Raw genomic sequence first — 23,599 nt, 5'->3', positions numbered from 1 at the left:
TTTAAATCAATTGGCTTTGCTTTTCGGTTATAAAATAAATTGAAAATCTTTCAAAACAAAAAAAGTTTTGCCAAAAAATTTAACGTAAAAAATACACAAATCTTGCTTTACTACAGTGGGACCAGAGTAGTATCCATCGACCAGTGAGCAGCTGATTTGCACGCAACTAACTTCACGCCTTAACATAGTACATATGCGAGTGTGAAATTTTCAGCAGGCGCCGCGACAACGGGAACGCATAAGTTTAATTTATTTTAAGTGTATAAAATATTAAACGATTATAATAAACGATGGCGTTGCGTGTACTTGGAGTAACGCAAAATATGCGCTCATACATGCGCGGCGTTGACCTCATCAAGGGTAACTAAAAAATACAATTATATATTGGTTTACGCTCCAGTATTTTAAATTACGTAATTGTGCATTTTGTAAGCTGCCCACTTCCAATTTGCAAGTGGAATGAGTGGCGAGCTCCTTTATTTAAAGGCTTAAGCTAAAAAGCATAAATATGTCCCTTCAATATGCTAGCTTAAAGCTACACAAAATAGTTACAAAATGTCTTTAGCAAATTTGAGGTTATGTATATTCAATTGCCCAACTGATTCGCAACTTAAAATTTTGTTTTGTTTTGTTTTTTTTTTCTTTGTTCCTATTTCTTAGCGTTACAAATCAGCACTGACCGTTAGGAAGACGCTGTTGAACATACCCGCCACCCAGGTGACCAGGCTGGATAATGGACTGCGCGTCGCTAGCGAAGACTCGGGCGCATCTACTGCCACGGTTGGACTCTGGATCGATGCTGGTTCGCGTTCCGAAAACGATAAGAACAATGGCGTTGCCCACTTCTTGGAGCACATGGCCTTCAAGGTAAGGTAGAACATAATAGTATATAAATATAATATTAATGCATCTTCCATTATTAGGGTACTGCCAAGCGTTCGCAAACTGACCTGGAGCTTGAGGTTGAGAACATGGGTGCTCATCTGAATGCGTACACATCACGCGAGCAGACTGTGTTCTATGCAAAGTTGTCTGTCCAAGGATGTACCCAAGGCCGTTGAGATTTAGCTGATATTATTCAGAACTCCAAGCTGGGTGAGTCGGAGATCGCACGTGAACGTTCGGTCATTCTGCGCGAGATGCAGGAGGTGGAGAGCAATTTGCAGGAGGTGGTCTTTGATCACTTGCACGCTACTGCCTATCAGGGCACTCCCTTGGGTCAGACCATTCTTGGCCCGACCAAGAACATTCAGTAAGTCGAATATATTTGAGATAATTTAAGATTTAGCTAATTTCTGTTATTTACAGGTCAATTGGTAAATCCGACTTAACCGACTACATTCAGACCCACTATAAGGCGTCGCGCATTGTTTTGGCTGGCGCCGGTGGTGTTAAGCATGACGAACTTGTCAAGTTGGCCGGTCAGTCTCTTGGCCGCTTGGAGTCTAGCGTACTGCCAGCTGAAGTAACTCCCTGTCGCTTCACTGGCTCCGAAGTGCGTGTGCGTGACGATTCACTGCCTTTGGCTCATGTAGCTGTTGCTGTTGAGGGTTGTGGCTGGACCGACCAGGACAACATCCCATTAATGGTGGCCAACACTTTGGTAGGTGCCTGGGATCGCTCTCAGGGCGGTGGCGCCAATAATGCATCCAACTTGGCACGTGCCAGTGCTGAGGACAGTTAGTATCCAAATATAATGATCTCTGTCCTATGTAAATGCTCTTGCTTCGTATTCCATATGCAGATTTGTGCCACAGCTTCCAATCGTTCAACACCTGCTACAAGGATACCGGCCTATGGGGTATCTACTTCGTTTGCGATCCATTGCAGTGCGAGGTATATATAAATCTCTTCTAGCAGATTGTTTCTATAAAACCAGCTTTCTTTTAGGATATGATTTTCAATGTGCAAACTGAATGGATGCGTCTTTGCACCATGGTTACAGAGGCTGAAGTTGAACGCGCCAAGAACTTGCTGAAGACAAACATGCTTCTGCAGTTGGATGGCACTACGCCTATTTGCGAGGATATCGGTCGCCAGATTCTGTGCTATAATCGCCGCATCCCATTGCATGAACTGGAACAGCGCATCGATGCTGTCAGCGTCCAGAATGTCCGCGATGTCGGCATGAAGTACATCTATGACAGATGCCCCGCCGTATCCGCCGTTGGACCCGTTGAGAATTTGCCCGATTACAACAGAATTCGCTCTTCGATGTACTGGTTGAGGGTCTAAATAGCTTCAATGCTCTGGTTTAAAATATATCGTTGCTAGCAGTGTAGTCCAATTCAAGAAAAATTTGATCCAAGAGAATCAGTAAAAACCAAACTAATATAAAACCACAACATAACTTTAAATGAACTGCTGTAAATATTTGTTCGTTGTATTTTATTGGTATTGAGAGGTGATACATCGATTATTATCTAATCATGCGAGTAGTTGATAGGTATTCCGCTAAGACCTTTCTGCAGTTTGGCTGGCTCAGTTTGACCCAGCGCCGGGTCCAAGCCTTGCCAAGTGCGATCCTCGAACGTCAAGCCAGTGTCGGTTGTCATCAGTGCCATCTTGGCCTGCGTAGCCACTGTCGTGCTTGAATCGACTGCTTCATTGCCAGCAGTGCCTCCTCTCATGCGTCCGCTGACCAGACTCACATCCTGCGGCTGCACGGCCTGTGCATCAAAGGCTAAAAAGCTTCGTCCCTCCGGTAGTAACTGCTTGAAATCTGTGACATACGCCTCCGGATACTTCATATGCCAGGCTGGATTCAGCGCCATTTCAGCCTCGAACACTGACACAATGGGCTTATAGTACTCCTTGGAATTATACATATTGTTAAAGGGACAACCGATTAGCACAAAGCAGTCTATCTCCAGAAAGTTAGCCAGCTTAGCCGGATTGATGCGGCCAACGGAAATAAGTTGCGTCTTAATGCCACGACTCTTGGCCATTTCCTGCAAACGTGAAACTACATCTAAGTAGCCAACAGCGCTCAATGTGGCGACAATCAGCCCCAGTGTCTGTGCATCTTTGCACTTCTCTATGTAGTAATAACGCCGACGTATATATTGTGCAGTCAGTGGATTTTTGGCACTCAACGTGGCACTGGCACCGTCGAAAATATGCCACTGGAACGCTTGTGGTGGTCAGTGACAGATTAGCAAAGCGCTGATTATCTGCACCAATAAAAATGCAAATACGCTCCGTCGGCGATGCAGTCTCTGACTCAGCTGGTTGCTTGTTCTCAATGCAATCTTCAGCGGGTGGTGGATACACCTCTATAAGCAGCTTTTTAGGGCGTAGCACATCGCGCAGCTGGCTAAAGAGCGTATCCTCGCCCTCAGCTAGTTGATGCTCATAGAGATGCTGGTAGCCAATATCAAGATAAACGCATACATCTCGTTCAGTGCATTCTGGTTGCAGCGTGGCCAGCTGCTGTAGCATTGTGGACAGCTCCAGAGGCAGCACTGGATACAAATAGAGTACCGGTAAGCGACTGGCCTTGCTGCGGCACGCATTACCAAAGTGAATAATGCTATCCGCCTCCACATGAGCAGCAGCAATTTCATCGACGCAACAGCTGCCATACGTGGTGTCTGCTAAAATGAAAATCTTGCAGTCCTCTACTGTTAGCGCTAACTGCAGGCAAGTGCTGATCGCATTGCTGTGAGGCAAATAATCGTCTGGGAATTGAAGACAGATCTGAGAAATATGTTAAAATCACGCAACAACTTTTTCCTGTTGCATTTACGCACCCGCTTGTAACCATTTTGTCGTATCCAGCCGATGCTAACTTTTTTGTGCGTTTCATTCCAGATTTGTTCAAATGTTACCGGCGATTCCACAGCCAATTCTGTCTGACGCTCCAGCGCTGCCGTATCCTGGCTGGAAAAGGCAGATGCTGTCATTGTTCGATTTAATAAATGTGCAGAAACCGTAAAATAAACAATTAAAGTGAAAGGCCGATAAGCAGTTCGATTTGTTTATACTTATCGAATTTTTGTGGTATTTTCTTTACAGATATGTAATTGTCTCACTCTAGCAAAAAGAATTTGCTATATGATATCAAAATCCAACTTATCGATATGCTATTGCTTTTCCCATCGCTAAACTTAACTGCTCACCAAGTAGCAAGGCAAGCGAAATTTGTCGAAGCTAACCCCAGACATATATTTTTGAGGCATTCAGACGCGCCAACGTTTGCGAATACGCGCGCATAATTCAACGTCAAACAACGGTAAAGGAGCATCAACTGTATACGAAATACACATAGACTTCACAAATCTGAACAAAAATGGATGACTCACGCGAGGAAAGCCAATTTATTGTGGATGATGTGAGCAAAACAATTAAAGAGGCTATCGAATCAACTATCGGTGGCAACGCATACCAGCACGATAAAGTAAACAACTGGACCGGCCAGGTGGTCGAAAATTGCCTCACTGTGCTCACCAAAGAGCAGAAGCCCTACAAATACATTGTCACAGCCATGATCATGCAAAAGAACGGCGCCGGACTGCACACGGCCAGCTCCTGCTACTGGAATAACGACACCGACGGCAGCTGCACCGTCCGCTGGGAAAATAAGACCATGTACTGCATCGTCTCGGTCTTTGGGCTGGCCGTTTAGGCCGACGCACATCGATCATGATCCAAGACACACAAATCACTAACAACTAAGGGGGAGGGATTAACAAGATTGCCTTGCATTTGTTTTGCGTGTAAGTTGAGCAATATATATATAAATTATAAATGCTTTAATAAGTGCCACATTTTGCAGCTGAAACAGAATTCAAATCGATATACTCAACAAAAACAACAAAAAAGAATTACTTCAGCGAACTATTTGTTCAAGCCACATAACAAGGAATCTAACCAATCTATCACGTTACAACAACGAGCAAAGTATTGTCAAATTCTTAGAATGAAACACATGCAGCAAAATTTCCAATTATTTAGCAAAATGAAATGTATTTGTATTATTTTTTCGAGTTCTGAATAACAAAAGTTGCACACAAAGTGTTTGAATGTTACGTACGGTTTTTCATTTAAAAAGTAAATTAAATAAAATGTAAAAATAAATGTTCTCTTATGTTTTTTAGTTTCACCCCATTCGGCCTTGAATAACGACCGAAATTTGTTTAATCGATGCAACTGCTGCAATCAATACAGGGTGTTCTTTCTGTAATTTAAAAACTGTTACTTTTTGCGCTGAAAGCGCCTCCCGACCGTCAGCGCTGGCACCGTGCTGGGCAGTCGCAGTGATAGCACGTCCGAACGCGCTTTGGGACGGGCATTGACCAAGTGTGCGTAGGTGATGATGCGTTCCTTGGATGTGCGTAGAATGCGCGATAGCATATTGACATCTACTTCATGATTCTCGCTGATGAGCAGCGCCAGCACAATGAAATGTGTGAGCGCCTTCTCTGTGCTGAAGGTGGTGCGTGTGCAGGACTTGGCCACGTTGGGATCTGCAAAACGATGGCGTATGTCATTTTCCACTTTCTCCGTAATCTCCGAGAATTCGACACGTTTCATTTGCCGCTTGCGCAGCGCAATGAGCGACTGCAGCGCGTCCATGTAGATAATCAATTTGATGTGCAGAATATCTTGCTTTGTGGTGATTTCCTTATTTTGGATGCGCTTGATGCAGTCACGCAGATAGTCCGACTCGATGCTGAAAAAAAGAGGATTAGGTAAGTCGAGAATGTTTATAGATCTAAATTGAAAACTTACGGTAGTGTCTCCAACTCTGCAGAGTATACACTTTGGGCCTCCTCGTCCAGGCGATCGAGCAATGCTTGTGGCACCACATCCTCCACATCGTAAATTTCATTTATTTTTGTTGCCGTCTTATCGCACTTGGGCACAATGGTCGCCAAATATTCTGCATTGTTTGTATCCACTTCGGGTAGGGTATTATCCTCGTCATTTTCGTCTTCCTGACGAGCAGAGTTCTGCACTGTTTCATCTAGATCCTGACGCATCACATTTACATTGACCATCATCTCCTCGCGATTGGCCACATAGCGGGATGCCTTGCGACCGCCAAACTCCTTGAGTAGCTTCTTTGTAGCATGTTCTTTGCTCAGCATTGGTCGGTTCTCTAGTTTATCCATTTTCTCGTAAATGTGGTTTGACAGCAGCGCCTGCTGCACAGGCAAAATGGTAGCTTTGTTTGTTGTTTTATCGCGCAAACAGATATACGTATCAAATTCTTCATTATTCTGCAAATCACCTACATAGGTATTGGCACCTGCCATGACCAAGGCGCGTTTGCGTGTGTTTCGTTTGTTTTTGCTCTCAATCAGTGAAAAATTTGAGCTGGTGCCGAGCGAGCCGTTCTGAAATTTTACTTCAAGCAGAAGTTTTTTTACAAGATCTTTCAGTTACAATGTACTACTTACGCAAAGTGGGGAAATATGTATCTTGATTGTGATTGTAAACATTTTCAATCAATGTTTTCTCATCCATTTTTATTCAATTAAATTAAAACTTAAAAACTTAAATACAGATTATATGTTAAATGTCAAATGTGCCGTTGCACGTGTAGGAATTACAAATAGCCGAACAGCTGGGGAAACAGTGCTGCCAGATGTTTGCTGTCACCAGAGTTGTCACAGACAATTTTGCCCGCTTCTTTTTAAATTTAAGACATGCAATGGAAATCTGCCATTATATTAAGCCTGTCAGAGGTTGCCAGATGTTTGTTATCATTAGAGCTGCCATACACAATGTTGCGCGCCAATTTTAAAATGTATATTCTATGGACTTCGAACAACATCTGCATTAATGTTAAAGCCTGAAAAGCTTGTAATGTTTGCTTTTGACTATTTTTACCACTTGCTGCAATATGAATAATGTACATTATTATCTATGGAAATTATCAGTTCGATTCAATCTACTCACCAGCACTAGTTTAATTAAAAATACTGCAAATGTTAAAAAATTAATACTCATTAGCGCTGCTTCCGGTGGAAATTCTAAATTGGATTCATCCAACAGGCCGCGTCGTCGTCGTCTGTGCCGCTCCGTTGGCTGCCACAGCACCGAGAACTGTTGCTCTGTGGAAAGTAAAATTCACTTAATGCGACAACTTTTTATTATTTCAAGTACGCACCAATAACTTTCATGAAATTGTCTCGTAGCTGCTTCAGTAATTTAATTTTATTTTCTATGTTGAGTGCCGACTTCTTAATCCAGCCGATTTGCATTTTTTTCAAAAATTTTAGAAAACCCTGCATACTGGGCAAAAGCAGTTCCCCATCATCTGCGCCGTCCGACTGCTCGGTGGCTGTCTCCACAACGCCATCAACATCCTCGGCACTCTCCACCTGCGACGAATGGCGACGCGATTGTGGTTTCCACTTTGGGTGTAACCACCAGATCCACATCCACTGGCGGCCTACTGGAACTGTTGTGTACCACCAGCTTGGTCCTGGCATGAATCACCTGGCTATTGTTTGGCACCACAATCTGTTCGCTGTGCTTCAGGCCGCCCACATCGCTAACTACCAAAGGATTGCTCTGACCGTTGCTCAAGCCGAAGCGTTCCCGCTGATACTCCAGCCAGACAGCGCTGGGCGTGGTGAAGCCTTCGCCATTGGCATTTCGCTCAACTGCCAGCTGCTTGCCACTGGAAGTTGCCAGCGGCTGCGACTGCGAGTGTGCAATCTCCACCCACTCGGTAATGCTGAAGCGGCTCAGTGCTAGCAGCAGCCAAAGTCTGGCCACAAAGTGTTGCATCTTGCTCGTCCAAAGAGTGTGCAGCGACTGCTGCAGCTAACTCTTGCAACTGGGCCAGAAATCTCGCAAAAGGGTGTCAGCCGTTGCATGCCACTGAAGCAGATTTCAAGTTGGAGTGTTATGGACGGGAGTGCACGACTAGAAAGTACCCGATGCAAAGATTATTGTTGACTTTGTGCAAATTTATCAAAGTCATGAATGCTTTAAGTGTGAATAGGGAATGATTATACAAATTATATGAAATGTATAAAAATATCAATATTATTTTTAGGGCATATATTCATATATTAAAGAGATGAGAGGTAAGAGTAAGAGCTTATGGTGCTTAAGGTATAGAAGACAGCTAAACGAATGGAGGTGCAAAAGAGCTTAGAGGCAAGGGAATAGAAGGGACAGATAAGTATAGACGATGGGCTATAGCTGTCAAGTCTCTTTCTAGCTGTTACATATATAGAAATAAGACTTGTTATCAAGTCTCTTTCTAGCTCTTATACACATAAAACCAATATACCCTCTTTACCCAGCTTCCATATAGGGCACTCAAACACACATTCATTTTCAAGCAGTACTTGTCTGATTTTTATTATTATTTATCTTTATCGGTTTCTTTTTTTTTAGTAATTATATTTTAATTGGTTCTAAAATACGAGCACAGCTGAGCGTTTGCATACATTTTTTTTGGATTGGTCTATGTGGTCATGTGAATATAGACGAAAAAGAGGCTAAACAATTTCCGAACTTAATTTGAAGATGAAAGTGGGAAATAAAAATTTTATTTATTTATATTATTATTAAAGTGTTTTCTATCTTTTTTGATAAAGAAAAATTTTATTTCTTTAAATTCCTATTAAATTGTTTTCTATTTTTTTTTTATAAATAAAAATTTTATTTATTTAAATTATTTAATTTATTTAATTATTTATTTAAATATTAAATTGTTTTCTTTTTTTTTTTTTTTTTTTTTGATAAACCAAAATTTTTATTATTTAAATAAATATTAAATTTTTTTCTATTTTTATTTTTTGTTAAGTTCAGAAATTGTTCAGCTTCTGCTCGTCTATAGTATGCGTTCTTTTAAGTACCGTAATCCATCAGTTATATATGTATATGTATGTATAAGTATACTAGTTTTGATTCTTAGGAAAAATTTAGCACAGAGATTTCAGTTACAAACGGCATCTGGAAAAGCGTGAGAAATTTAATTTGTTAATGAATTTTTGTGTTTTTTTTTTGTTTTTTTTTGTGTTTTCTGTGTCTTTTTTCTTGCTCTTTTTAAGATCAAGCGTAAGAAAAGTTGTGCGAAATTCATAGAGAGACAATATATCTAAAAATTTTGATAAACGCCAAGATTGAAAATTTCTTGTTTTTTTGTCATTTTCTTTTTTTCTTTGAACAAGGTGCTAATTAAAATATTTTCACGTTAATTTACAGTCTGGCAAATATTTGTGTGTAGTATATAAAAACAATGAATGGTATTTAGAAAAAGCTAGTGGGAAGCGAAGGCTATTTGATGTGCTTGCACAGATGAAAGCGCATCCACTTGAGCGCCTTGTCGCCAATGGCCTCCACTTTGGGCGAGCTGGACAGCCGATGGCAGCCGGCACAGTTCGAGGGCACGCTCTGGCTGCCCAACAGCTCGGCATGTGCTGTCGCCGCTGTCGCTGCTGTTGCTGCTGCCGCTGCTGCTGCTGTTGTGGCAGGTCAAATGTCGCCAGCGCTGTCCCAGCGCATGTCGTCGGCCTCGTGGGTGAGATAGCGACCCAGGCCCACCTGCGTTTCCAGGTTGCGCAAGTCTCTGTACGTCTGCTTGTCCTGCAGCCAATAGTGCATCAGACTCTTGTCGCAGGTGTAGCGCTTGCGCTGCTTCACTTGCAGCAGATTGTTGATGAGGTCAATGGCTAAGAGAAGTTCCGATTGTGTTACTATCTATAGGTACTGAGGCTGAGGCTGAGCCTGAGGCTTACCATTCGAGGAGATCTCCTTCCAGGGATTGGGTGGATACATGAAAGCCGCGTTCTGTATCTGATCGTTGATGTCCTCCTCCTCGTTGAAGGGAAAGGTGCCGCTGAGGCTCACATAGATGATCACGCCCACGCTCCACATGTCCAGGGAGCGATTGTAGCCCTTGTTGCGCAGCACCTCCGGCGCCAGGTAGGCGGGCGTGCCCACAACCGAGCGCCGGAACGATTTCTCGCCAATGATGCGCGCATAGCCAAAATCACAGAGTTTCACCTGCGGAAATTCAGCATCCGACGAGAGCAGCACATTCTCCGGCTTCAGATCGCAGTGGACAATGTTCTGCGAGTGCAGATACTTGAGGGCAATCAGGATTTGTGTGATCAAAAACTTGGTCACGCGCTCGCTGAGGCGGCCCCGTGCATGGGAGAGTATCATCTCGAGCATGTCGCCCTTGAGCTTCTCCATGACCACAAAGATGCGCTCCGGCGTCTCGAACATGCGCTCCAGATTGACAACGCCGCAGTGGGTTATGTTCTGCAGTATGGCCACCTCGTTCTTCAGCTGTGCCTCCTGCTTGGTGGGGAAGCGCAGCTTGTCGATCACCTTGATGGCCACCTCGCGCTTGGTCTTCTTGTGCACGCCGCCGTAGACGACGCCGAACTGTCCGGAGCCGAGCACTTCGTCCGGAAAGATTTGATACAGCTGACCCATATCCTGTACCTGCTCCTCCGATTCACAGCATTCTGCGCGTATGGAACGAATGGATTAGCAAAGATTTGGTTAGACCTCAAGCTGGGAATCTTACGTGTGTTTGTCACATGCATGTAGGCCTGCCGTATGCTCGTCTCCCAGCTCTTGGCAATGTCGGTGCCGATGCCACTGTCCGGCGGTGGCAGACGCACCGCCTGCTGCTCACCCACGCCCAGCTGCGGGTCCTGGCCCACATAGTAGCTGAGATTGGCCGTGCACAGCTCGAAGCAGTAGTTGGCATTGGGCTTCGTCTCAATGGAGAGCAGCTCGGCCAGCGGCAGCTCCTTGTGGTACTTGCTGCCCTGCTCCGATATGAAGAGCGTTATGCTCTTCGAATCCATGCGCCAATAGTAGCGCTTGAGCGCCTTGTCCAGCGAGGTGTAGTGCACCAGCCAGCCCTCCTTGATGGCCTGGCCGCCCCGCTTCTTTGTGTGCTTCACGGACTGCACGATTCGCATCAGGGGTATATTGGCACTGGGCGAGGAGGACGACGAGGATTGCGACTGCTCCGATTGGCCGTCAGTCGACTTGGCGTCGGGCCCAGTGCTGCCGCTGTTGTCCGTCATGGCGCCATTGACTAGCTCCGGTGGTGAGTTCTGTGCGTTGGTGAGCGCCTTGGGCGCCTCCCTTGGTCGTCCGGCCACCAGATTCGTGCCGCCCATGGCCTTGCTGTTGTATATGGCAAGTTCGGCTTGGGGTCCATCCTCGAAATCGCTGTCGTCGAATTCCTCGCGAAAGAAATTGTCGCGCTCCTTGCGCGGCGTCCCGTCGCCAATCTCCGCCTGCAATTGGCTCAGCTGCGCCTCGCCCGTACAATCCTGCGGCACCTTATCCATGCACTTCTTGTGAGTATTGTACTGGCAGTCGCGGCACTGCAAGCCCTGCTTGAACAGGCCCTTCAGCAGCTTCTTGCAGTGCTGGCAGACCGTGGGTATTCCATAGGTGTGCACCATAAAGGTGTGCGGTATGCGCAGCACCATCTGCCCATTCCGACTGCTCGCCGAGTGGGTGCGCTGATGACGGCCCATATATCCGGGTATGTTCTAAGGGGCAAATACAAAAGCGTTAGAAAATCCATTTGACGAGGGCGTGCTCGACTAAGAGATACCCTGCTTGGCTTAGCGATTCCCTTACAACTTGACGTTGCTACGCATTTCTATCTATTTTGAGGAATATTCAATTTTAAATGAGAATAGACTTCTTAAACATATAAAAACTAAATGTATATATATATATCTGAATATATATATATATATATATGAGCAGTGGGAGGATCTGAGTTGGCTAATTTTATCTGTTATTTCACTCTAATCGACTTACAACTCTACACACTGTTTCTTCAACTCTCACTGTTTTATATCTCTCCATTCTACACAACTCTCCAACTTACTCTATTCTAAGTTAAATAAACTAGTTTATTGTCCTTCTAGTTATTTTTAATACGAATATACGAATATATATCTAATGCGTATTCAACTCTCCACTCTACACAACTCTCCAAATTGCAGTATGCCCACTTTAGATGGCACTAGAAGCTTATTACACCTGAAGTGTAGTCTAATATAACTATTCAGAGTAGAGTGTAGAGTGGAGACTTAAAATCTTCACTCTACACAATTCTCCCACTTACTCTATTTCTGGTTAAGTGAACATGCAATGCCAATTATTTAGGCCGTAAATATTAATGAACTGCCTATTCCATGTTCGACTCTCCACTATTCACAACTCTCCAAATTACAGCATATCCACTAAAATAAGCCTTTTAATTTGCACTTTAGTATAGTCTAATATAACTATTTAGAATGGAGTGGAGAGTGGAGAGTTTAAGTCTCCACTCTACAAAACTCTCCAAATTACAGTATACCTTAAGCCTTATAATTTCTATAGAAGTTTTTTCTCTTTAAGTATAGTCTAATATCTACTCAGTTTTAAACTCTCCACTCTACACATTGCCCCAGCTTTTTCTATCTGCACTAAAGTATGCCGTTTCATTATAAGCTCAACCCCTCATAATACTATTAAACTCTACACTTTAAACAACTCTCCAATTTACTATCCTTAAAATTCCACTCTAATATTTCCACTACGAGTATTTAACTGAATTTCAAATGAAAGCCAACTAAAGCAGTTTTATCAAAATTAAATAAAGTTTATTCAAAAAAATAATATAAAAATTAAAAAGCAAAAAATGTAAGTAAATAATGTTTTAAATACTCGTAGGGAGCCCCGTTACCGCTTAACCCCAAAAACTTAAACCGCACTTAAGCCCATTTGCTACTGCGCTGCCCATATTTAATTCTTAATTATGTCATTCATAAGCTCCGACATGCGTTTTACCAATGAGCTGCTGGAATCGTGGCGACCCGTCGACTCCTCGTTGGAGACCAGCGACTGCTGTGAGCTGCCAGATGGGCTGCGGGGCGGCTGCAATGTAAACGAACGTCTCGAGGTGGCATCACTGGAGCGGTTACAATTGTTCGGGATTTTCACCACACAGCGCTTGTGATAGTTCTGACCACAGCCTGTGGTGAATGATACACACATATATATATGTATATATGTATGTCGCAAATTGAGTTAGTTTTTATGACTGAACAAGCGGGCGTCTGTATGTATGTGTGTGTGTGTGTGACTGTGTGTGTCTGTGTGTGGGTCTGTGTACATACCATCGCACTTGAGTCCTTGACGCACCAGTCCAAACAGCATTTCGCCGCAAAAATCACAGAATGTGGGCGCCTTATAGGAATGAACGTTCAGGCTATGCGGCTTCAATGTTGGCATTTCCGATGTCGGATATAGTATGGCTGTTGGCGAGGAGTGAATGGATATGGCTGATGACATTCGTTAAATGGATAAAGTGTGCGGCTCATCCTACATTGATTGAAGGCGACACACAAACTACTTACGGCTGGCTGTTAATACAATTTCCACCAATGTCTCGTCCACAACTTCCGCTGCGGAATTGATAATGTGCAGCACATTGGGCGTGCTATAGTCATGTATGAAGAGTAAAATGCGCTCTGACAGATATGTGAGTCCACTATCTGGTATCTGTAAATGGACAAAGAGAAGACGTGTCAGAGAGAGAGAGAGAGAGAGAGAGAGAGAGGAGATGCATGTCCATTTTTGATGTTTTGCTTAATTTAACGCTCATTTTGCATATGGCACTTATCATATATATATCTATATCAGTTATCATATCATATCTTAATTGATTGTGCGATAAGATTCTAACGTGCGCACACATATGTATGTGTGTATGTATCAATTAATATATGTCTACACAAATACAGTTACTTGTGCATAATCAAAACAGTTAGCAAACTGTGCTCTGTTTGAGATACCCTATTAAGTGCACAATTTGTATATTTAGTTAGCTCTTTTCTTATTAGTTTTAATGAGGGCTTTTTAGTGGGCTTTTTACTCAGTTAATGAGCGCATCTTTAAGATTATTTTTGTCATATTTTTTATTATAAAGAAATAATTTTCAGAAATAAAATTCTCATATAGTTAGTCTTGGTTGATTTTAAAAACATTCCAATTAGAAAAGCATCCATATGTAAAGGGTTTGAGTCTTCTCTACTCAAGTCAATAATATTCCAATCAGATGAGTTGCCATCTGCAATCTGATTGATTCTTCTTTTCTTAATTTCATATTCCAATCAGATTAGTTCCCATAAGTAAAGTGAATGCGTATTCTTTACTGCTCATAATACTGTTCCAATTAGAATTGTGACCATAAGTAAACTGATTCAGCAATAAATTTACATTTATATATGTATTATTATTTTTATATTTATACCTTTATTGCCTTCAAATAAGACTGTTTCTTATAAGAAAACTTTTTCACTATTAAGATTTTCATGCGCTGTCATAGGTCAAAGGGTATCTTAGTGCTGCAGGCTTATTTTACGATATATATAGATTGATATAGATATCCTTGCGATGGCAATATACAGCGAACTGGACAAGAGACTCATCATAGCCCATTATTTAGTATGGACATTGAAAAATGATACTTGTGTCGGCGGGAGCAGCTGTCAAAGCTCAACTGCTGAGCAGGCCACAGGACGTGCCAGGGCAGCAAAGCTACTGATTCGGGCTAAGAGTGAGTGTCAGCTGGCTGCTTGGCCGCCTGGTTAATTGAATTGGTCATGGATAACTGCGCAAAACGGAAAGTGTCTACTACTATGTGTATGGGACTCCGACTTACTTAATGAAATTAAGCAATTATAGTGCACACATAAATTTATTAGGTACACACTTCTGCTACACAAATCAACAAATACAGTGAGAGTCGGAGAGAGAGAGGGAGAATGGGGGAGGGGCCGAGAGAAGGGGAGATAGAGCGACATAGTGGCCGGTAGGCCAGTCTAATAGAGCTAGCGTTGTACAGTGGGCCTATGACCTTTGAAATGTAGGCAAAAGTCAAGCTTAGCAGGCATAGCTAAAAATTAAATATAATTTCTTTTTTACTTGAAATTTAAGCTGAGTTGAAAATTCTGCAATATTAGTATAACTCGGACTGTGCAGAGAATTGTTAAAGGAAGCTTTGAGTTTTAAAAACATTATAAATGTTCATAAAATCTCAAGCAAAAGACAAAAATAAACAATTTTCTATATTATTAAATATTGAGTTAATCTTAAAATTGATATTTTTCTTAATTTTATTTAAGTATTTTTATTTTCATAAAAACGATAAATAAAAAATAATTAAATAGTTAAAATAAAAAATAAATAAAAATAAAATAATTAAAATAAATAGCATAAATAAAATAAATAAAAAAAATAAAAATAAAAATAAAATACTTAAAATAAATAAATAAAAATATGACTAAAATAAATATGATAAATAAAAGAAATAAAATGAAAAAAAAAATAAAAAATAAAAATCACATATTCGCATATTTATATTTTATATAATATAATATTTCTCAAATTCAAATAAAAATAAAAAAAAATTATATATATATAAATATTTCCAACACAAAGTTGAGTCACCTTGTTATCGTGACACCCTGTGCATCATTTTCAAATTCTTAATAGCTAAATGTAGTTTTTAGATTAATTTCCTAGCAATTTCAAATAAAGATTTTCATTAGGTAACCATGCAAATAGTCCCACTGTGCCTTAGTCTGTTGACTTGGCCGCGTTCCGCGCAATAATATTGACTAGTTACATGTATGTGTGTGTAGTGGTGTGTGGGCGTGTGTGTGTGTTTAGCTTTTGCATAATTTAGTCGACAGATGTTGACCCATTTGGTCGATCCCAGCCCAGGCTCAACTCACCTTGGTGTTGATGAAGTCGCATGCCAAATCCTTGAGCGTTTTCAGCGTCAATGCATTTGCCGGCACACAAACTGCGTCGCGCACGCTGCCAAATTGAAAGAGGAATGTCACCTCCGGCCCCTCCATGATGACCGGCACGCTGCCAACGCCGCTGCCGACGCTGACGCCGCAGCCGTTGGTGCTGCTGCCGCTGTTGCTGTTGTTGTTGCAATGTTGTTGTTGTTGCTGTTGCTGTCGTTGCGCCAGGTTTGCGTCTTTAGGGTGCTCCAGCTGCGCGAGCGATTGGCGTTATCTCAATAAAAAGTTTCGTTTTAGCAGCAGTTGCTGCCCAAAGCACATCAAGGACGAAGGACGTTTTCGTATTTCCCTTAATCCCGTTATTTGTTGTTGTTATTGTTGTTACTGTTGTTCTTTTGGACGTTTTTCTATTGCAAGTTTCTGCGGTTGGATTCGGCTGTGGCCCAGGCGTTGGCGGGGGTTTCCGTAATTCTAGACAGCCATTAACGGCTTGCGAAAAATAACTGTAACAAAGTCCAAAATAACAAAAAACCGTTAGCAAATTATTAGCTTTATTTTTTATTGCCATGCACTTGATTTAATCGCTGGCCATGAGATATAAAAAGAAAAATCAATTAAAACTTAATAGCCAATCCAGCGTGTTTACGGATTTTGATTTATGCGGTTCAGATGCAATCAAATCGCACTGCAGATATAGAATTTAAATGGAAAGCAATTAATGATGTTTATTCGATTTCCCAAATAGGTGTAGTCTATCTTCCATAGGGGATAGGCTAGAGGCGATATTCGAGAGGCTATAGGCTAGAGGCGAGAGGCGAGAGGCGAGAGGCGAGAGGCGAGAGGCGAGAGGCGAGAGGCGAGAGGCGAGAGGCGAGAGGCGAGAGGCGAGAGGCGAGAGGCGAGAGGCGAGAGGCGAGAGGCGAGAGGCGAGAGGCGAGAGGCGAGAGGCGAGAGGCGAGAGGCGAGAGGCGAGAGGCGAGAGGCGAGAGGCGGAGCGGCGAGAGGCGAGAGGCGAGAGGCGAGAGGCGAGAGGCGAGAGGCGAGAGGCGAGAGGCGAGAGGCGAGAGGCGAGAGGCGAGAGGCGAGAGGCGAGAGGCGAGAGGCGAGAGGCGAGAGGCGAGAGGCGAGAGGCGAGAGGCGAGAGGCGAGAGGCGAGAGGCGAGAGGCGAGAGGCGAGAGGCGAGAGGCGAGAGGCGAGAGGCGAGAGGCGAGAGGCGAGAGGCGAGAGGCGAGAGGCGAGAGGCGAGAGGCGAGAGGCGAGAGGCGAGAGGCGAGAGGCGAGAGGCGAGAGGCGAGAGGCGAGAGGCGAGAGGCGAGAGGCGAGAGGCGAGAGGCGAGAGGCGAGAGGCGAGAGGCGAGAGGCGAGAGGCGAGAGGCGAGAGGCGAGAGGCGAGAGGCGAGAGGCGAGAGGCGAGAGGCGAGAGGCGAGAGGCGAGAGGCGAGAGGCGAGAGGCGAGAGGCGAGAGGCGAGAGGCGAGAGGCGAGAGGCGAGAGGCGAGAGGCGAGAGGCGAGAGGCGAGAGGCGAGAGGCGAGAGGCGAGAGGCGAGAGGCGAGAGGCGAGAGGCGAGAGGCGAGAGGCGAGAGGCGAGAGGCGAGAGGCGAGAGGCGAGAGGCGAGAGGCGAGAGGCGAGAGGCGAGAGGCGAGAGGCGAGAGGCGAGATTCTAGAGGCGAGAGGCTATAGAGGCGAGAGGATAGGCGAGATTCTAGATTCTAGATATATTCGATATTCTATATTCTATATCTATATTCTATATTCTATATTCTATATTCTATATTCTATATTCTATATTCTATATTCTATATTCTATATTCTATATTCTATATTCTATATTCTATATTCTATATTCTATATTCTATATTCTATATTCTATATTCTATATTCTATATTCTATATTCTATATTCTATATTCTATATTCTATATTCTATATTCTATATTCTATATTCTATATTCTATATTCTATATTCTATATTCTATATTCTATATTCTATCTGTTTATCTATGGAGCTCATTCCTTGACATCATTTTCTTAGAAAAACAGTAAATAATAACAAAAGTATATAAACTTAAGCTAAAGTCGATAAATAATGCAGAGATTCGCAATTTACATACTCAGGTGTTCTGAAGAGCACTCAGCACACGTGCTCTCAATCAATAATATTTTTCTCAGTTCGATAGTTGGGCCAATTTCCTCGTAAACCCCTGGCGAAGTCGAACTTTTAGTAAGTTAGGTCATGGAACGTGTATCTGGGAAACAATGGGGCTATAAATAATGTGAGCGTGAATTTGAAATTTGTATTTGATTAGGTTGCGACTGCAGGCGCTTAGTTAGATATATATATATGGGTAATTGGGCTTATTACACACGAACCGGTTGCTAATTGCTCTACAAGATGAAGGCATGAGAGAATATTCTATAAAGAAAACAGATTCGCTTCTATGCAAAACGAAAACAAAATAAATTTGTATCTCACATGTCAAGAAAATGCCAGATATTAAAAGCAATTAATAAACAGGTCCAAGACCTAAAGAATGCCGAGTACATATATATATACACAAGTGTGTGTGTGTGTGTGGAAGACAACGAGGCCCAAGTTAACGAAATGAAAGCCAGGCCAAGAAAAAGACTCGAACGCGTCGGCCGACAAGCAACTTTCTAAATTTTTTAAGTAGGTGTATGGAGTGTAAATGTTATTGTTGCTGCTGCTGCTGCTGCTGCTATTGTTGTTGTTGTTGTTGTAGCTGCGGCCAAGGCTGAGGGATAGACGCGTAGGAACCAAGCGCCGCCAAGTGCGTTTCGTATTTCAATTGAAGCTGGGAGAGGCTGCGGACTAGAAACACTTCAAGTGGCTGACAGAATTTGAGCAGCAAATGACGCAGCCTCAAGTCAATGCTGCCATTTAACACACACACACAGTCACTCGCGCGTACACACACACACACACGCACATAGCATTAAATCTTATTTGTATCTTTGAGCAGCTTTGAATTTTGACATTTTACATAACAGCGAGCAACAGCTGCCGCAGACGCGATTCTTTTATAAATTCCTTTTTTAATATTTATTAATTTGTTGAATTTAGTTAAATTTTGTTGCAGCCCAGTGCTTGCCACTTGCTGGCATTGTGACTAACCCGTTACAATGCTGCTGTTGCTGCTGCTGCTGCTGTTGCTGCTGTCTCTTGCCCGTTTGTTTGTTTGTTCTATGCGTTGCAATTCGCTGCTGTTGTCGCTGGCATTGTCGCCGCGGCACGTTCTGTGTTAACTAAGCCAAAAGAGCAACTGATTTGGCCAACTGACTGCAAAGGCGACAGCAGCAGCAGCGGCAGCAGCAGTAAAGCAACAGCAGCGGCAGTTGGCAGTGGTAAAAGCCAACTCAAAACCCGTTTTACTACACAAACACACACATACACAACACACACACACATACGCTACGAATGCTCTTTGAAGAGAGTGGGAGAGAGAGAGAGAGAAAGAGCGCGTGCTTAACAGTATGTGTGTATGCAAGTGTGTGTGTGCTATGAACCAAAGCACTCGACCCAGCACGACAGTTCGTTCCCATCTCCCGCCGCCCCGCCTCGCCCTGCGCCCGCTAAGGTTGATAGCTCTTCGCCCCATAATATTCGCCACTTTGTTTGTTTCCTTTGTTTGTTTGTTGTAACGACCGTTGCCACAGCCGTTGCTGCTGCCGCTGCTGTTGTCGCTGCCTTAAAATAATCAAGTAACATTGTTGCCACTGCCACAGCCGCAACGATTTTGCACTTATTTTCTCTCTCTCTCTCTCTGTCTCTCGTCCGCCCATCCACCCTCAGCTAGTCGTAGTGCGCGCCCATTTTCTTTGGCTGTCATTGTCAAGGCTGTGCGAAAAACTACCTGTGGTCGCTGATAAGCGATTTTCATAGCGACACTCGACCTGACTTTCCTTTCGCCCAGCGTTGCCATCGCGAGGTGCAAAAGAAATGTTCTCGGCTGCGCCTCGTAAATGCCTCTATTTAGGTGAGGGCTTCTGTTAACGCTTCAAGTGGTTGAATGAAAAATAATGCACAGAAATATACAATTTATTTCTTTTACTTTGTGCTCATCGAAAATGGTACGAGCGCAGGGCATATTGGCTTTGTGTGGGCGTATGTAACAGGCAATTTATGTATGCTTAACGAGACTGCTAAAGTAGGTTTAGTAACAGTTAAAGTTAGAGGCGGAGCTTATCCGCTTAGTTTGATAATATCGATAAATATCGATTGGCAGCATTAGATTTGTCATATAAATTGTCTCAGTCGTATTTGTTTTTATGACTAACTACAGGGTATATTATAATTTATTATAATATTATATACATGGTTAACGGAAATACTTTTAAAGAGTTCTTTAGCTAACTAAGATATAGAGTATCTAATAGTCACGCCCTTTTAACTGCAAGAAACTTGAACAATAATTTCAATTATAGTTTAAGAATGACAGTTCGACAGCTAGCTACAGGGTATATCGAATTATATCAATCTCATTTTAATGAGTTTTGCCAAAATATAATTTTTATCAAGGCCAAAAATTATCTTAGATTTTTTTAATTAAAAATTTTATCTAAAATATTCAAGTCAATTTTTGATATGGTTTATATGTCACTTATCAATATTTTAATAGAACTTATTCAAAATAAAATATAAATAAATTTTGTTAAATTTGCAGCCATTTGAAATTTGCATTTTCCTTAATTATATATTACAGGGTATAGCTTAGTCGTCAGTGAACTGATGCTGCCTTTGCCATTCATCACCCTTGGCAGATTTAGCTTTGTATTTTTATTTCTTTTGTATAGACAGTCGGCAAACAATAATGGTATAATGCTCGCTTTATACAATTAGAAGCCCAGCGCAAATTAGAGCTCGAAATAGTCACGTTTATAGACCGTAAAGCTCTGCTGTTTGCCAAGTCTTTGTTCTGCTCTTGACAATGCTAAAGGACATTAAGAGTTCTTCTACATTGTCTGTACACACATATATATAAATATATATATATATATATATAATTATATGTATATATATTCCCGTTATTGTCTCATTTCAGCTCAGAGGCCACGCTCACATGTTTATTTGTTGAAATATTATTAGATTTGAAATAGAAATGAAATGCAAATAGATGGAAGCGTTGCCCGCATACGCAGCTGATAAGGCTAGAGCAGACCAGAGTAGGGCACAGCGCATGGCATCATCATCGATAGATAATTAGCAAGGTGATAATGGGGCCACCGAGAGAGACATGTGAGAGATGCTGCCAAGTCGCGACAGGTTCAAATTCCACTGTGGGTGGCGACCAAATGACGAAGGGCGTGAGGCCAACTCTCATAAATCGCATTCAGTATGCGGGCTCTGCTGAAGCACTGGAACAGCAGGCGGACAGGACAGGACAGGGCCTGTCGCAGTGGCCATAAATACCAAGGCCAAGGAATAACTTGAACGTGTTTTCTTTATTTGTTTGCCTTTCCCAGCCACACTCCACTTCAATATAGATTGGTCTTGGTGGCACACAAACATTTACAAATGGCATATAAAATGACACACAGACTCTGCATATGTACACCCATGGACATGCAAATAGAGCAGCCGACACGAGGCAATTAGAGATATTCAATTCAAAAAACTTAATTATGTGAACCAAAGATAAGGCAAAGTTTATGCTGTACTAATAATAATATTAAAAGAAGAAGAAATATTCAAAATGAAAAGTAAAGCAAAAATTGAATTTAAAATTTTAAACAAATATCTACAATAAAAAAATTTAAAAATGAATAATAGATATTAAATTTTATAAAATATTATATATACTTGTCTTTGTTATTATTTTAAATATTGTGAGAGTTCCTTAAAACATATTATTTATATTTGCTGCTCTGTTCATAAAAATAGTAGTGCAGCTGGGCACAAAATGTTGGAAAACAAAATTAAGTGATAAACAAAATATTTAAATAACAATTTGAAACAAAGATTAAGTTTAATGTACTTCTTAGTACAACTTGGGAACATGTGCACTTGAGGGCTTGAGACAGAAAAATTAACAAAATTTAGTCGTTCAAAAAAATAATAGTGTATACTAAAAAAGGCGAAGGTATTAATTTTTTTAATATATAACTTATTTTTATGAGTTAATTAAGTTAAAATATTTAAAAACTAGTTAAATATTAAATTGAAATAAAATATAAATAATATATTATTTTAGTATTTATGTTTTAGTGCTTTTAATATGAAACTTGAATGCTTTTCTGATCAAAGAACTCTTAGAGTTTTTAAAATATTAAGAATATTAATAAATATATATACTTATATATTTACTTTTTTAAAAATATATTTTGACATTTTATTAATTAAAGATTGTTTTTAAAAATTTTGCAAAAAAAATTGAGAAATGTGTAAAACATTATATTTTTAATATTAAAAAAAAAAAATATTAATTTTTTTATATTAAACAGTTGATAAAATATTAAAAAATAATAAGTGAATACATAAATTTTTTTTTAAATTGATTGAAATATATACGTTTCAATTATTTAATATCTATATATATGCATTTATATTTTATCTTGTAAATTCTTGTGCTATATGCCTGGCCATAGGTGTACAAAAATATACATATGTATATATATATATATATTTGAGTGTGTAAAGCTCAATGTGGCAGCTTAGTCCACTAAGTAAACGAAAACAAAAACAAAAAAATGAAATGGGAGAAAAAAACCTGCTCTATAAACATGGTTGGCCCGTAAAGTCGCAAGCTGTGCGCTCATCTTGTGATTATTTGCTGTTGTTGTTAGTTCATCTATTGCTGAACTTTTATAAATTGATGTATATATACATTATATATATCAGCAACTACACTTTAGTTATTCTATGCATTTTCATTTGGCAAACAAACTAACAACAAATTCAAAATATATTTCGCTCAAACAAAAATATGTTTATAAATTATGTACGCAGCTACTTGTGCTTGTAGCGTATTTCTTGCAATTAATTTGAATAATTAATATGCACACAGACACAGACACACACACACATAGACACACACGCGCACAAACGACACACCTTTACTCGTGGCCCATTTCGCCAAGCGCTTTTCTTTAGAATTTCAAATTTCTTCGTTTTTTGTTTTTTTTTTTTTATTTTATTTTATATTTTTGTTGTACTGTTCTGTCAACGCGACCGTTGTGGCAGCAACAGTAGCAGCAGCAGCAGCATCGCCGTCGTCGTCTGCCCCAATGTGTGGCAATACACACGCTAACGAGGATAATTCGCACGTTTAGTCTTTGGCTGGATTGCCGCGCAACTGATACGAGGAAACCAAAACCGAACGCGAGCTGCAAAAAACCCAAAAAAAAAGAAAGAAATAAAAATTCAACCTGAAAAGCATCGCCAGCTCAACTCATTTCCGCTCTTCAAATTCTTATGCTCCCACAGCTCAGCGCTGCTCCCAGAAGAAGAGCTAGAGCGAGAGAGAGAGAAAGAGAGAGAGAGCGAGGGCGACTGAGAGCGAGCGCGCGTTATTTGTTGTTTACGCTATGTTGACGCAATTTTCACACGCTGAATGCCCACTGTGGCTATGGGCCATGATTCTTGACGCGTTTCCCTTATTGCAGCTTCGGTTGTTTATTTAAAACATTTTGTGATTATTTTTCGTTGTTATTTACGTTCGTTCGGAATTGCCGCTAAAATTGAATTGGCAGCTTTCACAGGTGTTTGTGCTTTATTGTGGAGTTGCCAATCGAAGAGAGCGGCGCATGCAAGAGCGGCGTTCACACTGACCTAAGAGAGCGCGCATCACAGCGTTGCCAGACTGTTTAAGATAAGTGTTTGAG

General features: G+C 41.5%; 5 protein-coding genes and 1 pseudogene across 6 annotated transcripts; 2 read left to right on the top strand and 4 right to left on the bottom strand.

Moving 5' to 3' along the window:
• Nucleotides 1–66: 66 nt before the first annotated feature.
• On the top strand, nt 67–2,357 carry LOC115483096 (mitochondrial-processing peptidase subunit beta-like). Its single transcript, XM_030224205.1, is given in 8 exon segments — nt 67–359; nt 661–867; nt 924–1,028; nt 1,030–1,060; nt 1,063–1,252; nt 1,309–1,679; nt 1,745–1,836; nt 1,891–2,357. Coding segments are annotated over 8 exon segments (1,410 nt in total). The 5' UTR covers nt 67–290; the 3' UTR covers nt 2,236–2,357.
• LOC111605442 (2-(3-amino-3-carboxypropyl)histidine synthase subunit 2) lies at nt 2,254–4,027 on the bottom strand. The gene is given in 3 exon segments (XM_023323959.2): nt 2,254–3,141; nt 3,143–3,699; nt 3,753–4,027. Coding segments are annotated over 3 exon segments (1,428 nt in total). The 5' UTR covers nt 3,906–4,027; the 3' UTR covers nt 2,254–2,423.
• A 101-nt stretch (nt 4,028–4,128) lies between these two features.
• On the top strand, nt 4,129–4,823 carry LOC115483098 (dynein light chain Tctex-type). Its single transcript, XM_030224207.1, has 2 exons — nt 4,129–4,718; nt 4,778–4,823. The coding sequence occupies exon 1, from the start codon at nt 4,292–4,294 to the stop codon at nt 4,625–4,627; it is 336 nt and encodes a 111-aa protein (XP_030080067.1). The 5' UTR covers nt 4,129–4,291; the 3' UTR covers nt 4,628–4,718; nt 4,778–4,823.
• Nucleotides 4,824–5,091: 268 nt separating this feature from the next.
• On the bottom strand, nt 5,092–6,535 carry LOC111605445. The gene is made up of 3 exons (XM_023323962.2): nt 6,405–6,535; nt 5,734–6,352; nt 5,092–5,674 (listed from the first exon to the last, which is right to left on the bottom strand). The coding sequence occupies exons 1-3, from the start codon at nt 6,469–6,471 to the stop codon at nt 5,197–5,199; spliced, it is 1,164 nt and encodes a 387-aa protein (XP_023179730.2). The 5' UTR covers nt 6,472–6,535; the 3' UTR covers nt 5,092–5,196.
• Nucleotides 6,536–6,792: 257 nt separating this feature from the next.
• LOC115483095 lies at nt 6,793–7,957 on the bottom strand (annotated as a pseudogene).
• Nucleotides 7,958–9,146: 1,189 nt separating this feature from the next.
• LOC111605453 (serine/threonine-protein kinase D1) lies at nt 9,147–23,068 on the bottom strand. Of its 2 annotated transcripts, XM_030224208.1 has the most exons (9): nt 22,830–23,068; nt 17,872–18,006; nt 15,741–16,261; nt 13,359–13,503; nt 13,119–13,256; nt 12,790–12,974; nt 10,508–11,495; nt 9,708–10,445; nt 9,147–9,641 (listed from the first exon to the last, which is right to left on the bottom strand). In XM_030224208.1, exons 3-9 carry the CDS (start codon nt 15,864–15,866, stop codon nt 9,445–9,447), a joined length of 2,517 nt encoding a protein of 838 aa, XP_030080068.1. In that variant the 5' UTR covers nt 15,867–16,261; nt 17,872–18,006; nt 22,830–23,068; the 3' UTR covers nt 9,147–9,444. The 2 variants fall into 2 exon arrangements, with proteins under 2 accessions (XP_030080068.1, XP_023179740.1); XM_023323972.2 differs by lacking the exons at nt 12,790–12,974; nt 13,119–13,256; nt 13,359–13,503; ... (1 more) ...; nt 17,872–18,006; nt 22,830–23,068 and adding an exon at nt 11,561–11,673.
• Nucleotides 23,069–23,599: the final 531 nt, after the last annotated feature.

Source organism: Drosophila hydei, unplaced genomic scaffold, assembly GCF_003285905.1.
Source record: "Drosophila hydei strain 15085-1641.00,03,60 unplaced genomic scaffold, DhydRS2 tig00000397-arrow-arrow-pilon, whole genome shotgun sequence".
NCBI classification, from domain to species: Eukaryota; Metazoa; Arthropoda; class Insecta; order Diptera; family Drosophilidae; genus Drosophila; species Drosophila hydei.
This window is presented reverse-complemented; position numbering and strand designations above follow the sequence as displayed.

What these genes read in the sequence shown, in the direction of transcription:
- LOC115483098 (XM_030224207.1), top strand. Translation starts at nt 4,292, where the DNA reads ATGGATGACTCACGCGAGGAAAGCCAATTTATTGTGGATGATGTGAGC.
- LOC111605445 (XM_023323962.2), bottom strand. Translation starts at nt 6,471, where the DNA reads ATGGATGAGAAAACATTGATTGAAAATGTTTACAATCACAATCAAGAT. An exon ending in TACATATTTCCCCACTTTGC is followed by an intron (nt 6,353 to 6,404) that starts GTAAGTAGTACA and finishes TTCTGCTTGAAG; the next exon opens with TAAAATTTCAGAACGGCTCG. An exon ending in GCAGAGTTGGAGACACTACC is followed by an intron (nt 5,675 to 5,733) that starts GTAAGTTTTCAA and finishes TCTTTTTTTCAG; the next exon opens with CATCGAGTCGGACTATCTGC.
- LOC111605453 (XM_030224208.1), bottom strand. Translation starts at nt 15,866, where the DNA reads ATGGAGGGGCCGGAGGTGACATTCCTCTTTCAATTTGGCAGCGTGCGC. An exon ending in AATTGTATTAACAGCCAGCC is followed by an intron (nt 13,257 to 13,358) that starts GTAAGTAGTTTG and finishes CCTCGCCAACAG; the next exon opens with CCATACTATATCCGACATCG. An exon ending in GAAGGAGATCTCCTCGAATG is followed by an intron (nt 9,642 to 9,707) that starts GTAAGCCTCAGG and finishes AACTTCTCTTAG; the next exon opens with CCATTGACCTCATCAACAAT.